The 14,077-nt window shown below is 40.4% G+C and overlaps 1 protein-coding gene across 3 annotated transcripts in view; it reads left to right on the forward strand.

The window, feature by feature from the left end:
- The first annotated feature begins 1,258 nt into the window (after nt 1-1,258).
- The window catches only part of yeats2 (YEATS domain containing 2), a 28,459-nt gene continuing 15,640 nt past the window's right edge, over nt 1,259-14,077 (forward strand). For 2 of the 3 annotated variants that reach the window (XM_026149080.2, XM_080292264.1), the window contains exons 1-15: nt 1,259-1,473; nt 1,868-1,973; nt 2,095-2,192; nt 2,339-2,431; nt 3,087-3,320; nt 3,404-3,522; nt 6,443-6,604; nt 7,874-7,985; nt 9,502-9,546; nt 9,634-9,802; nt 10,030-10,272; nt 10,921-11,088; nt 12,026-12,117; nt 12,874-13,062; nt 13,171-13,396. In XM_026149080.2, coding sequence (XP_026004865.2) covers nt 1,874-1,973; nt 2,095-2,192; nt 2,339-2,431; nt 3,087-3,320; nt 3,404-3,522; nt 6,443-6,604; nt 7,874-7,985; nt 9,502-9,546; nt 9,634-9,802; nt 10,030-10,272; nt 10,921-11,088; nt 12,026-12,117; nt 12,874-13,062; nt 13,171-13,396 — 2,050 coding nt within the window. In that variant the 5' untranslated portion in view covers nt 1,259-1,473; nt 1,868-1,873. Of the gene's footprint in view, nt 1,474-1,708; nt 1,728-1,867; nt 1,974-2,094; nt 2,193-2,338; nt 2,432-3,086; nt 3,321-3,403; nt 3,523-6,442; nt 6,605-7,873; nt 7,986-9,501; nt 9,547-9,633; nt 9,803-10,029; nt 10,273-10,920; nt 11,089-12,025; nt 12,118-12,873; nt 13,063-13,170; nt 13,397-14,077 lie in introns of those variants that run through there. The other variant, XM_080292263.1, reaches the window with a different exon arrangement.

Genomic DNA, 14,077 nt, shown 5'->3' on the forward strand with positions numbered 1-14,077 from the left:
TGCCAACTCTGTGGTATAGTTGCAGGTCTGATCTGGTTTGAGTAAAATGCTTGGTTTAACTCCATGTACCAACGTGAGCAACACAGACCTACCTGAAAGTGAGACCATACGAAGGGATGAAGGGATACAACAATGAAGCTGGAACCGCTCACAGCCCACCTGCTCACCCACTGAGCTAAAGTGACACCCATATTAATTGAATGTTGACTGGAAAATACTGCAACTAGAGGCACATTTACACATTCACATGTGCACATCTCAAGGTCTCTCTTGGAAATGAGATTTTTAATCTCAATGAGATTTTTACCTGGATCAATAAAGGACTAATAAAAAAAATTCCAGGTCTCCAAAAAACCCCAATTTCAAAATACATTAAAAGCTGAAAGGTGTGTTTTGTACTGTTAATTAATGTACTTAGAATATGTAAATTGATGATCTGATGGGGGTTAATCTATAAATCATGACACTCCGCTGCCACATAACATAAGGTTAAAGTATCAGTATCGAGTATCATGTCGGTATTGACAATACTAGTGCTGTTTTTACTTGGTATCGGATCCACAGAAAATTTAACAGGATGTTGTTTGATCTTCTTCTCTGCTTCATTAAAAGGAAATGTGTACGTGATAGGACAATTCATTGCAAGAGCACAGCAAAATAATGTTGTATAACCCTGACAAGGTTATCTGTTTAATTGCCTTTATGATCACATGTTTACTGTGGAACTGATGTCTGATGAAGTGTGAAGCTCCGCTAAAGCTAAATAAGATGAACTGATCCCCTTCTTGTCTGGTGTTATTTGCCTTCTAATTAGTGGCATGCAGCCTGACAGCAGTTACAAGCTTAAACATGTTAGACTAATAGTGCCTATGATAGTTCAAATATAGCTTGCTCATACAAAGGGTTACTCAACCCTGTAATGCAATACCTCCAAAGAGTTCCACTGAATCAGACACTAAAAAACAAAACAAAAAAAACTTCCTGCAATGATAACACTGGAGTAAAATCCCCATAAAGTTCTTTAGAATAGACCATGATGGCTAGTTGTAATGAGGTTTGACAGGGTGGCATGCATGCCATCTTCACCAACATCTTGTCAGAGTAGTTAGTTTACTAAGGGCTTGTAAGACGGGTTACGCTTTTGATCATGACAATAAAACATCCTTTCCAGGGAAGCAGTCTTCTGAAAGGTGACAATACCTATCATTCCACGCCTCGTTTTCAATCCATTTGGTAGAACAGCGGTCCCTTGTGGCTGTTTGGCTAAACTGCAAGGCTAACTATCCACTATTTAGTTAGCTTACTTGTAGAGCTCGAGATTTAGCAATTCCCTAAACACGAGTGTGGTCTGAATATACTAAAAACGCAACGGATATGCTCACGTTGAATTAAAAAAACACACGCCTTTCAAAGAAACGTTGCTCCACATCACAGAGTACTCCAGAAAATTTGCATTTTGTACAGCCTGAACCGGTATGTATGTACAACTGTGTGCTAACGTTAGCTAAATTAGCAAGGTTAGCGGTTGCTAACGTCAGAGTGCTGCTGGCTGTATGGACGATATGTATATGTTTATTTATGATAGCGGTGGTGAGACACACTAAAATGCGATGTGCATTCGTGCTAAATGAATCTTAGACAATCGGTCGACGCTTGAAATAGCGTGGTAGGCAGTGGACATCCTGCTAACCCATGTTGGCATACCTGTTTGGCTAATCAGTACTGAGGTTAGCTGTGGGCATTGCTGTCAATTATCTATAGCTTCCCTGCTATGCAGCTAATCCTGTGCTAAGTGCAGAGCAAATCATGTACATCACAGCATATAAGTGATTAGCTACACGTTTTCTAATTATACCCTTCTTTACAGGAAGCCATGTCGGGAATTAAAAGGAAGATAGAGGGCAATGATCCCGACTATGAGGACGTTTCTCTGGTCCAAAACAGTAAGAGAAACAAGGCGGCTGAACATAGTGGTAAGTTCATGCTCTGAACCCTGAGCCAGTACACCTGCTTTGCTTGTTGTGGTCAAAATTAGCTATCAGCTTTGTCCTGGTCTTGGAGATAAGTTCATTCCCTATTCCCTATTTTATCCAGCTCGAGAAGCAACAGTTCAGAAGATTGAAACCATCATCAAGGAGCAATTTTCTTTGGAGATGAAGAACAAAGAGCATGAGATAGATGTGATAAGTCAGGTATCCGGTGATACTTTCTTTTAAATCTGTTTTACTCTACTTTACTTGTTACTGCATAAAAACTTAACATGGACAATAACTTACAGGTCTTCTTTACGTTTAAGTGTAATACACAGCATGCCGGCTAACTGTTCTTTGCTTTGCAGCGTCTTAATGAAGCCAGGAGGATGATGGACAAGCTCAGGGCATGCATAGTAGCTAATTACTATGCCAGTGCTGGACTGACAAAGCTCTCAGAGGTAAATTCCCATTCATTTGCACACAGAGTTGGATGATACAGCCTCAAAATTGTAGTGCAATAGTAGTAGTACACGGTAAGTCAAATGTAGGCACACAAGTAGCCTAGGTATTGTTTCCCCTGGGAAGTAAAAATATAAAATAACACTTTAACTGAACAATTGTTACACTTAACTATGTAAATCTGAAAAATCTTTTCCACTTAAGATGTTGTTTCTTAGGTAGAGCTTTCTCCCCCCCTCTTCCTGTCATCTGGAGTGCACCTCCTGTGTGAATCAGTGATGCTTGGTGGAGTCTTTTGTTGACATTTAGGTTGCACGTCACCAGCTCTTAGTATCGCCTCCTGTGTAGCCTGGTTGTACTTTATGGTGTTTATTTGCCTCAAGTGGTGAAACACATTTGTGGCTTCCATCTTCAGCTGGAACAGTTTCCTTGCATATTTTGCAAAATATTGTCTTTTTGTTCAAGGTTGTTGAAGTAGCTCCATTTTTAGGTACTAAATTGGCTCCTGAACTGTTACATGCACTATGGATTATAAACACAGGGCATAAAACTTTATAGTGGTGTTATTGCAGACGGTAATAGCCAGCTGTCTGCTACTCTATGTGGTGGTACAATATAGAAACATTGACCTAAATTTTCTTCTATGTCCCATAGCATACCTCCAAGAGCGACCCTGCTGTGCTGAACCATCCAGCCATCCGACGCTTCCTGGAGTCTCCTTCCCGTTCTTCTTCCCCTCTCAACCAGGGCTCTGAGACTCAATCGTTGCTTCAATCAGAGTCCGAGTCTCTCTCACAGCAAGGAGATGGTGCTGAGAGGAATGGAGAAGGATCTTGGAGAGAGGACAGCAGCAGGCAGGAGCGCAGACCCGGACGCAACACAGGCAAAGTAAGTTCACCTGGCAGAAATTGTGGAGTTCTTGACTGTTTGATGATCGGTTAATAAAAGCATTGCCGTTGTTGTTGCCGTAGGACACATTCGGTGTACCATCGTCTGCAGGCGCAGAGCAGAGAGTGACCTACCACTCTACTGGGGACGATGCATCTAGACTTTATGTGAAGAAGACAATCGTAGTAGGAAATGTATCCAAGTACGTAACCAAATTAAAAAATGTCTGTCATTTCTTTGGTGACTAATTACATTGTAACACACTTTTCAGATTAGAACTCAGAATTGAAAAGAAAGTGTTGTTGAAATAGATACTCTTCACGTGGGAAGCCTGGTGTTTTGTCTTAGAATTTCAGAAACACACAATTTTGAGTAGGGCTGAACGATTATGGAAAATAATCTAATTGCGATTTTTTGCCCCAATATTGCGATTGCGATGCGATATGCGATTATTTTTTAAGGTCTTTGTCTTCTGTATTATTAAACAAAGACAAGCAATACATCATATAGTATGGCCAATACTATATTACATTAATTTTAAACTGTTCTTTCCTGGAAGACAGACCTCTGTTATGATGACATGAGGTGATGCATGAATTGATGACTGACATTTTTATTTAACTTCTTCAATCACAACAGTATATTTGAACATACACAATAGTTTATTTTTAGCTTACAAACATCTGAGCATAAAGTGCTGACAAGGAACCCTGGTGTAAACATTAAAATGAAAGTCAGTACAATGTGCAGATTGCAGAAATATACATAAAAAAAATCAGTGGCTTTACCACACTCAGTTTTTCGACATCTGTGAACTACTAGACAGTCATTCAATTAAAAAATAATATTAAATAAATAAAACTAATACATAAAAAATACACACATCTTACTGATCTCTGCAGTCAGTAACATTACACATAAAGTGCAAACATAATAGCAATTGTATAAACACACACACAAACACGCCTTTAAAATTTAAAGGCGTGAAATTGGACGGTCTAGCCTTCTGATTAGCTAATCAGAAGGCTAGTTCTGATTAGCGTCACCGCTGTCTCGGTGGAGTTTAATAAACTCGGCCGTCTGCTTCTTGCTATCTAAAATATAACCAGACACTGGCGTAAATTCTCGACTGTCTCATACTTCTGTTTAATAAGTTTTCTGTTTGACGTTTAGTCAGCTGTGTGAAAACCAAGGAGGAACCCACCCGGGGGATTAATAAAGTTTTATTTTATCTAATCTAATAACTTTAATCTCAGCCAAACCGATTTACTCACGAACAAACAAAACACTGAAAAAAGCCCAACAATAACATTTTTAGGTTGTCTAAGTGACTTATATATTACGTTTAACCCGAGCAGCGAAACTCCGCGGTGATCTGAAAATGATGTGCCGGGAGTTGTGCCGTTCTCGGCCGCATCAGTAACCCTCGAGCTCCCGGCTAGCTGTCGAGCTGGTGGGTAGCAGACGCCTCTGAAAACGTCGAAGCACTTTTGCAAATATGGGATATCTTGATAAACCGAGCAGATATTTGATGTTTACACAACTACTTTCTCGCCTGAAAATATGTTAAAAGTTTATTTTGTGACCCAGAAAGATTAGTATGAGTAATTTTAAAACTTAGTAGCGGCCGCCATTGCTGGAAACTGGAGTTTGGCTGGGCCGCGCTATGAATTCTGGGATATGGTAGTAATTTGGACAGCCTTCGGCACGTCGCTGTGACGTAATCGGTCTACAAATGCGGCCTCAGGAGGATGCAGCCCATGAATTTGGACATGTCCAGAGTATAATCGCAGCCTTTGCGGTTAGAAAATTGCACTTGATCATGTCGCGATATTATCGCAAATGCGATATATCGTTCAGCCCTAATTTTGAGAATAAATGAAATGTAAAAATTTTTAATAAGAAAGTCACTTAAGCTTCGGGCAGGTATTATAGAAAAGGCTGCCTACCTGCATTCAGTGTTGTCTATTTTTTTTATTTTTAATCAGTCTTGGAGGAAAACACAAACTGCGATGGACTTGCTTATAAACTACTGCATGTCTCTTATTTTGAAAGTTCAGTTATCATTCATATATCACTCAGTTATACCACAAATCGGCCATCTTGAACCGCAGCTGGTTTAGGGTTCATGTGCAGGATCAGAAATTAAGTAGAAAGAGAGCTGATTTTATTCATTATTGGCTAAACATTAGAAGAACTGTGGCAGTCGGGGTTGGTTTTTCTTATTTTATTTAGTCAGCTGAATTTTTCTCATGCATGATTGTGCACTGAAGAGATGAGCCACAAATCAGTTTTCCTGCAAGTGTGGTCTTGAAGAAGATTGAGAATACATTTTACCTAATTTATTTTGCCCCTGGGTGGACAGTTTTCCGTTCCTCAAGACTGCACAGGTAAAATTACACTCAGTTAATAATACGTTGGGATCCCACCTGCCATGATACTCATGAGCATGTTGACCCCAGACCCCATATAAATAGATACTCACTTTTTAATTGTACATTACGTAACGTTTTAGCTCTTATGGGTCAGACCACACCTGCTGTTGAACTTGGCCTTCATTTTCATGTTAGCCACACACCTGTAGAGTTTCGTGACTGCATTTTGTATAGTAATGAGGCTTTTATTTTGACAAATGGGTGCCTACCATTCGTCAAAGGTGAGGTTTTTTTTGTTCCAGCATGACAGACAGACTCGAGCGGAAAAGGGTGCCAGCGATACTCATCATCAATGAAGCGCATATTAAGTTTAGAAAACTTTGAGATATTTTTTTAGCACACTTAATATTTTAGTACAGGTTTATTAATCAGAAAGGATTTGATCAGATGAGATTTTAAGTTCCTCCAGGCTTCCAACCGGTGTTTGATTTAAGACGGAAACTTTATGACAGAAAATTATTAAAGCGGTGTTGAAATTAGTCATGTAGCACCTCCTTGTCTGTCTCCTCTTTCCAAATACTTTGTAAAGATTTAAAGAAAAAAACACCCCTTCATTTTCAGTCTCACTTTACCTTCCTGCTCTTCATCTTGGGTGGTGTTTAACTCTTCTGTAAACCATCTATGCATTACCTCAATCCAATGTTTTCACTACCTCTGAGATTTTTGTTCTTTGTTTATTATTCTCAGGTACATTCCACCTGATAAGCGGGAAGAGAATGACCAGTCTACTCATAAGTGGATGGTGTACGTCAGAGGCTCAAGGAGAGAACCTAGCATCGACCACTTTGTCAAGAAAGTTTGGTTTTTCCTGCATCCCAGCTACAAACCCAACGACCTCGTGGAAGTCAGGTTTGTGCCAGTTTTAATGAAATGTGTTTTCAAATGTTTTTTAAGCAGTCATGCAGTTTCATGTACTAATGTTGCAGAATAAAAGAAGTTAGAAAGAATTTAATTAAAGAGAAGAAGGAAGACAAAAAGAAAGATTTGTTCTTGCAGTGTTTCGTAGCTCTTAGATAAAATATTTACTTCTAACTTTGTCGTGATAAATAAGTCCTTTGATCCACCTTTTTCCAAGCATCACTTGCCAAAACTGCAAGAATTATACAAACAATATTACATAATAATTCTCAGCTCGGTGAAAATCCTTTAGATCAACTTTTAGCAAACACTGCCCCCTCGTGTAGGTTTGATGATGCAGCGCATTCAACCCCTATCAGTCTCATCGCTTTGTAGAAAATCAATATTTGTCTTACCAAGCAGTAATCACTTCAGCAAAATCTTACAGCTTTTAAGAAAATTAAAAGATGACAAATTTGTTATGCAGATTGTACACACATCATTAGGCAACATCATTTGCTGCACAGCGAGTCAGCCAGAACTCAACGTCAACAAGACTAATAGCAGGCACACCTAAGTGGTCCAGACTTGCCTTAGCCTAAAGCAGTTAGGTGTATAGATGAGCATCACACACTTAATTTAGCAATCATTCACAAGCAACAGAGGTTAGGTAGCCTTGAAATATGCACTTCAAATGTCTAATTGTTGGCATTACCCTCTAAAAATGGCTCAGGATTTAAGGTTGCCTGCAGCTTCTGAATAAATGATCTCTCTCATCAGTCAGCAGTCCTTATCCTCAGCTGTAGCTTCCCAGCTGTTTGAACTGACAAAGTGCTCACGTTGCTGTTGCAGCAGCTCACAAGCTCCCCCCACGTAACTCAAACCTTCACTCCCAGTGAGCCCTACGCTGATGCTCTCTGCTGACTCCCAGCACAGCCTGACTGTAGATGAAGGGATGAAGTGAAGTGGAAAAAAACACCTGCTTCACTTATAGGTTGCGCTTGAATACACACATGATACGCAGGCACATGCACATGCCCTTGCAGTCAGATCAATGTCTGTTATGTTGGGATGAGAATGTCAAGCTTCAAAGGAGGAGAACATGTGAGTTTTTCAAGTCATTGATTTTTAGGAGATTCTTAACTCGGTCCAGGCTAGAAAACAGATTGGTTTTTAAATAAAGGCATAGTGATTCATCTTTACTATATATTTTTTTCATCCTGACTTATATTTGAATTTTAACAGTGTTGCATAAGGCAGTTCAAATGTGTCTGTTCTCAGTGAGCCTCCCTTTCATTTAACGCGCCGCGGTTGGGGTGAGTTTCCTGTGAGGATCCAGATCCATTTTAAAGACCCTCGCAACAAACGTATTGACATCATCCACCAGCTAAAGGTCAGAATACTTTACAGACCACATCATCATTCACTTTACTTTTCTCGTTAGATGAGGACTCTTTGTCTTTCCTTGTGCCAATTTTCAGAGCCTATTGTAGACAAGCCAGTGGGTCTGACTTCTACTGCTGAATTTCACATGTGTGTAAAGTGTACAGGATTTAGGCAGGAAACTTAAAAGGATTACATACATTCACGTCAGTATTTTATTTTTTGACAAATACACAATATTTGCAGATTTTGCCTCTGGACACCACCACAGTGTATTTAAATTCAGTCAGTGTGTGATTGAAGTGCAGACTATCAGCTTTAACTCAAGGGGATTTCCAAAGATATTGCATTAGCAGTTTAGGAAATAGTCATTTTTGTCCACAGTCCCTCAAAAAGAGGAAGACTCTGAAAGAACTGGACAACTGACTGACAAGCAGCAGAAAGCAACAATAAAACAAACCAATCAGAAAGATGGCAAAAATTCCCAAATCTATAATTTAAAGGTGGTGAACTGATTTGCATGTTGACATCATTGTTACATGATAACAATATAACATAAGAAAGTAAAACTCTTGAGGAGGTAGGTGTATCATTTTCAGCATCTAAAATCAAGACATGCATGTAGGGTTTACAACAAGCTGAAAACCAGTTGTTATACTCAGGAAAAAGAAGTGCAGAGTAGACTCCGCTAGAAAAAAATTCAAAGAGCCTGCACTGTTCTGTAAACAGTTCTGTGGATGAAATGAAAAATATGGAGAAGGAGAGCAACAACTCATGATCTGAAGCATACCAAGTTACCTGCTGATAGAAGTAACAGGATGCATTCTGTGTGCAGGGCTGTGCTCTCTGCTCACATTCAGACAAATACTGCAGAACTCACCAGACAGCATTTTGCAGAGTAAATAGATAATGACCCAAAAGAGCAAGCAGCGCAAGTTTCTCAAGGCAAAGAAAACGTATTACTTTTAATGGCCAAGTTGGTCACTTGATCTCAACCCAACGATGCTTAATTTACAGTTATTAAATACAAAACTGAAGGCAGAGAGACCCACAAACAAGCAGCAGCTGAAGGTTTGTGCCGTAAAGGCCTTGGACTTCCTAAACAGTTCAATCAAGTCTTTTGATAAACCCCTTGAATACATCAATTAAAACGTTAACTGGGTCAACGGGTTTTATTTGCTGAGCTTCTACCAGTTTTATTAAATATTTTTTCATTTTAATAGCTGAGTGCTTCAGCAAGTTTTCTCCTGTTATGGCTTGCTTTTTTTGCCCCACTGAAAAGCACCTGTCTAGTATCTTTTTTTCAGTCTGCATTACAATCACGTTCGCCTTTTTAAACTAAAGAACTTTCATTGCTTTTAGAAATGCATAGTGATATAGTCCAGTTTGATTTCAGAGTAATTAGATGTTGACATTTCTTAAACAAATAAGTAATCATAGTATATTGCACTAAAATGTGTTTATACAGTTCAGTAACTCTGCTGCATAACTTTGCTGTCTATATCCTTTCTTCTGTTTTCCTACAGCTCGACCGAACATACACTGGACTGCAGACGCTCGGGGTAGAAACAGTGAGTTAGAAATGTTCACTTTGTTTCTTGCTATGACTTTTTTTCCCTTCAGAGCTTCACTCTGACGTTGATTTATATTTGTTCCAGGTGGTTGATGTGGAGCTTCACAGGGATTCTCTTGGGGAAGACTACATCCCTCAGCCTTCTTCCTCCAAGGTGACTCACAGAGCAGCCAGCCCCACTTTGACTGCCTCTCTGGCCCAGACTTATGGACGCTGTAGTTCTCCTGTGTCACATGACTCCAGTGTAGACAAAGGTACACCAGCAGATTATTTTTGCACATTTAAAATAATAGGGATCATGTACCTGAGGGTGTGTATATACTGGACTGCTTAACAGAAAAGTAGGATTGTTTATTTTCTCTCCATAAAACTAAACCAGAATAAACCAGTTTTCAGTGGTTTCTTGGCCTTACAATCATTTTATGTCAGCTTATTATCAAAACCAGATGATGTTCAATAAAAATTGTTCTTCCATCTGCAGTTTTCATAAAGACAGAGTCGGGGAGGCCTGCAGGTGTTCATAGCGCAGGCCTTGCTGCTGGTGAACACACTCCAACACGGCCCAAGGCCGGTGACAGAGTCACTCTGGGTTCCCATGGCAACTCTGCCTTCCAGCCTATCACAGCAAGCTGCAAGATTGTTCCCCAAGGACAACCACCCAGTCCTGCTGAGTCTCCTGGGAAATCATTCCAACCAATCACAATGAGCTGTAAAATAGTTTCAGGTACGTGTCTCCACCCACTGTCCTTGTAAAATTGTCATATTGTTTCTAAAGAATCCAATTCATCATAAATAAGATGGTCTAAGTTTACACAATAAAGATGCCCTGTGATTATAACTTCTTTATTTCAGGTTTTGTTGAGGTGAAATTTGTAAATCACTAAGAAGTGTTGACAGCAAACGCCTCACTGACATTGAAGTTGGATGACATTATTTTTCCATTTGCTTGTAATTTCAACATATTGTTTCCCAGCACTGACACTGATTCTCAGCTTAGTGAAGTTGGTATGAATACATTCATTGTTAGGAAGATGCAGTACTGCTCAGTAGGGGTTGACAAAAGCTTCTTTTGTGTTCCCACAGGCGCATATTTCTTGCATTAGCCAAACAAAGTACATAAAAATAGAAAAACGCCATTATGTTTTAATTCAGATTTGGAAAACTGCTGATTATAGTTTCGAATGTCTGTAAAGGCAACTGTAAACAAAACACAGAGAATGGAAACAGTGGCAAAAAGGTCATGTGACATGAATTTTATCTTTCGATAACATATTTCAGAGCCCCTTTTAAAAATGAGAAAAAATAAGTTTCATAAAAAATTAAGTCCAAGAGAATTACTCATACAATAACTGCCCTACTTCCTCCCCCACAGGGTCACCCATCTCCACACCCAGCCACTCCCCGCTGCCCCGCACACCCACGACCTCCACCCCTGTCCATTGCAAGCAGAGCTCATCCTCTGTGCTCAACAATCCTTATATCATTGTTGACAAACCGGGCCAGGTTATCGGCATGGCTTCCTCATCCGCTGCCTCCACAGGTACACTTCTCCTACTCAGTGTTAAAGTGCTGCTTGAAATCGGAAGTGGACCTGGAGCAAAATTGAGAAGCGGTGTCTGAGCCGCCCACATGGGATATAAAAATGGCTGTGAAAAATCCACTTTATAGCAGGACAGACGATGAACAGTGCCCTTCAGACTTCTCTGTTCTCTTTGTTTCTCTCTTTGCACTTTTTTCCCTCTTTAATCCCTTTAAAGTCTACTTTCTAACATTATGTATTCCCTCTTTGCTGTTTTCTTTCTCCCTACCTGCACTCCTAAATTATGACGTGTGGTGAGCCAGCAGGGTGGTTGCTAAAGGAGAGGTTACCATGGTAACTGAGTCAATGTGTTTCATGGCCAGATTAGGGGGCTATTCGAGAAGACCCTGCACTCCAAACAGTTTTTTCCTCTCTATGTGATGTGTGTGTGTAAGTCCCCATAAAAAGATGAGTTTTATTGCCATCTGAGCATTTTGCGCATCATCAAGCAATCATCTTGCATGATGATAGTCATTGTGTTTACTTCCTCTCAGCACCAGCATCAGGTCATATTCCACTTAGGAGCTCTTTCCTGTAGATTGCTGTCTCACACCCACTCAGCCACTCCTACACTTCCTTCACAAATGCACTGCTCACCCAGATTTGGCAACAAGGTTAGAGTGTTCTTAAATTATGTTTTATCAAAGTGGATGAGATAGATGTGGGTGTTTTGGCTGATTCACCAGTCCTGCAGTAAAACAGATTTTAATGCAGTGAGTAAGGAACAAAACTCTGGTGGGGCTCAGCTCTGCGAGTCAGTCAACCCTGAGAGGAAACAGTCACCTGGCACCACAGTGGCCTCGATATCTCTCGAAAAGCTGACAGGAAGGGTGGTGAATCCTCACCCTCATCTGTGCTGTGACTTATTGTGTTTGTATGTTTGTTAATTATTCCACAGGAAGCCCATCCACTAAACAGTCTGCCACTCAGGGCACTCGCTCCCCAGCACCTAAAGTTCACACTGGCACCTTCCTGTCCTCAGGGATGAAGGTGAGTTGGTAGAGCCTTACTGGGTTACAACCTTAAACGTGACAAACATTATCCATTTTTACTGCCCTGTCCTCTAACTATGAAGACAGTCCTTGTATTATTTGTGTTTAAAGCAAAATTAACAAAGCAGTGTGATATTAATAGTAAGCCAGGGTGCTATCTTCAGCAGCTGTGAGTGCCTTGGCAGCTATTTAAATAGGACATAGTTCTGAGGATGGGGGAGGGGGAGCTTTGCAGAGAGAATTGCACAGTTCTTTTTCACGCAAAATGTGTCATTAGCTTGCTTTAATGTCATCCTACTCGCACATGCTAATGATCCCTTTATTGTCCACAATGAGCGAAATATGATCTGGCCTAAAATTCCTGTTTTATCACATTGGAGCTCTGATTGGTTCAGATTCTTTAGTTTTCTCTGTTGTAAACTACAGACATCTGCTCTCACACTGAAAGGCACCCCAGATGAGGACATATGGGGAATATCAAAACATGGACCCGATGAATAAATGATGATGCTGATTTTACGAAATCTGTTTTAAGTAACATCTTTTCTTGCAGCACTGCAGCCTGCTGAAAAAAGAATAATCAGATCTTTCTTTACAGTCAGAGTGCATCGTATTAATCATTTATGTGATGTTTTCTTTTAACCAGACAATGTAATTGGTAACTGATATATAGCAGCTGCATTATGAACCCGCTGTGGTTTCAAAGCAGTGCGGAGTTGTGTTTCGAGTCCCTCTCTCCATGTTTCCCGTGCAGGTTATTATCAAGCAAGAGCCAGGGGAAGTTTCAACACAGCAACAGCCGATGGTTTCCACAGTAACCAGTCAGCAACAGCAAGCTAGCGCTACAGCAGGACACCAGTTTGTCGCAGTGAAGGGGGGTCACATGATCTCCATGTCGGCCCAGAAACAGACTGGTGGAGGGACAGGGGCCACTAGTAGCAAGGTCAGTTGTCACCCAGACAAACCTGCACAGACGCAAACCTGCAATGATAAGTACGTATGTGTGTGGCCACAGTCATTTAAAAAAAATAGTTTCTTCTCTTTCTTCTAGATGTTGGGTATTCCTGTTAGCTCAGGGCTTCAGTCTTCAGTCAAACAGGTTGCTATCAGCAGTGGACAAATTCTGGTTGCCAAGGGCAACCCTTCTGTCTCCAAGGTGATGAGTGGAAAGCAGGTTTTGGCTCAGGGAGTTGCTAAAGCCATCGTCAGTGGAGCCAGTGGCATTTCTGGACACCAGGGTACCAAGGCGGCTGGTGGTTCAGGTGGCAAGAGTGGAGGTCAGAGATTAAATACACTCGCACACACACATAAAAGAACAGTTTCATTTTATAGCAGCCCAAGTTGTTGTTACAATTTCAAATCCCATCCTGGCTGTTAGTAGAATTACATGATCTTTGATCCCCAATTTAAAACCACAGTATGAAATACCCCCCGAATGACAGAATGGTTGCCCCATGCACTCAAACACAACATTACATTACATCGTAACCTAGTTGATTTCTGTATAACAGTGCCTGCTGTATCAAAAACGAATGATGCTACAATAGTGAAAAGTATTGTCATGTTTTCACTGTGACAAGTTTGGTATTAAAGGATTCTGGTGACATGCCAACTCCATCCATTCATCCATTTTCTTAACTGCTTATTCAGTTCAGGGTCACTGGGGTGCTGCAGCCTTTCTCAGCTGTCATAGGGAGAAAGGGAGTTATTCAAGTTGGACAGGTCGGCAGTCTGTCACAGGGATAACACAGAGACACAGACAAGCATTCACACTCTGTTCTGCTCTGGGTTTAACTTTGACTCTGAGGTGGGGGAACACTTCAATGGGGTCATCAATGTTTGTTTGTTTTTTGTTTAGTTTTTTTTGGTTGTGTGTTTTTTCTTTTTCCTTTTTTTAATAGTTGAATTACATTTAGAAACAATGTGTCTCTACCCTATATTAATATCATCTTCTTTAT

Source organism: Astatotilapia calliptera, chromosome 18 (assembly GCF_964374335.1).
Source record: "Astatotilapia calliptera chromosome 18, fAstCal68.1, whole genome shotgun sequence".
Taxonomy (NCBI): Eukaryota; Metazoa; Chordata; class Actinopteri; order Cichliformes; family Cichlidae; genus Astatotilapia; species Astatotilapia calliptera.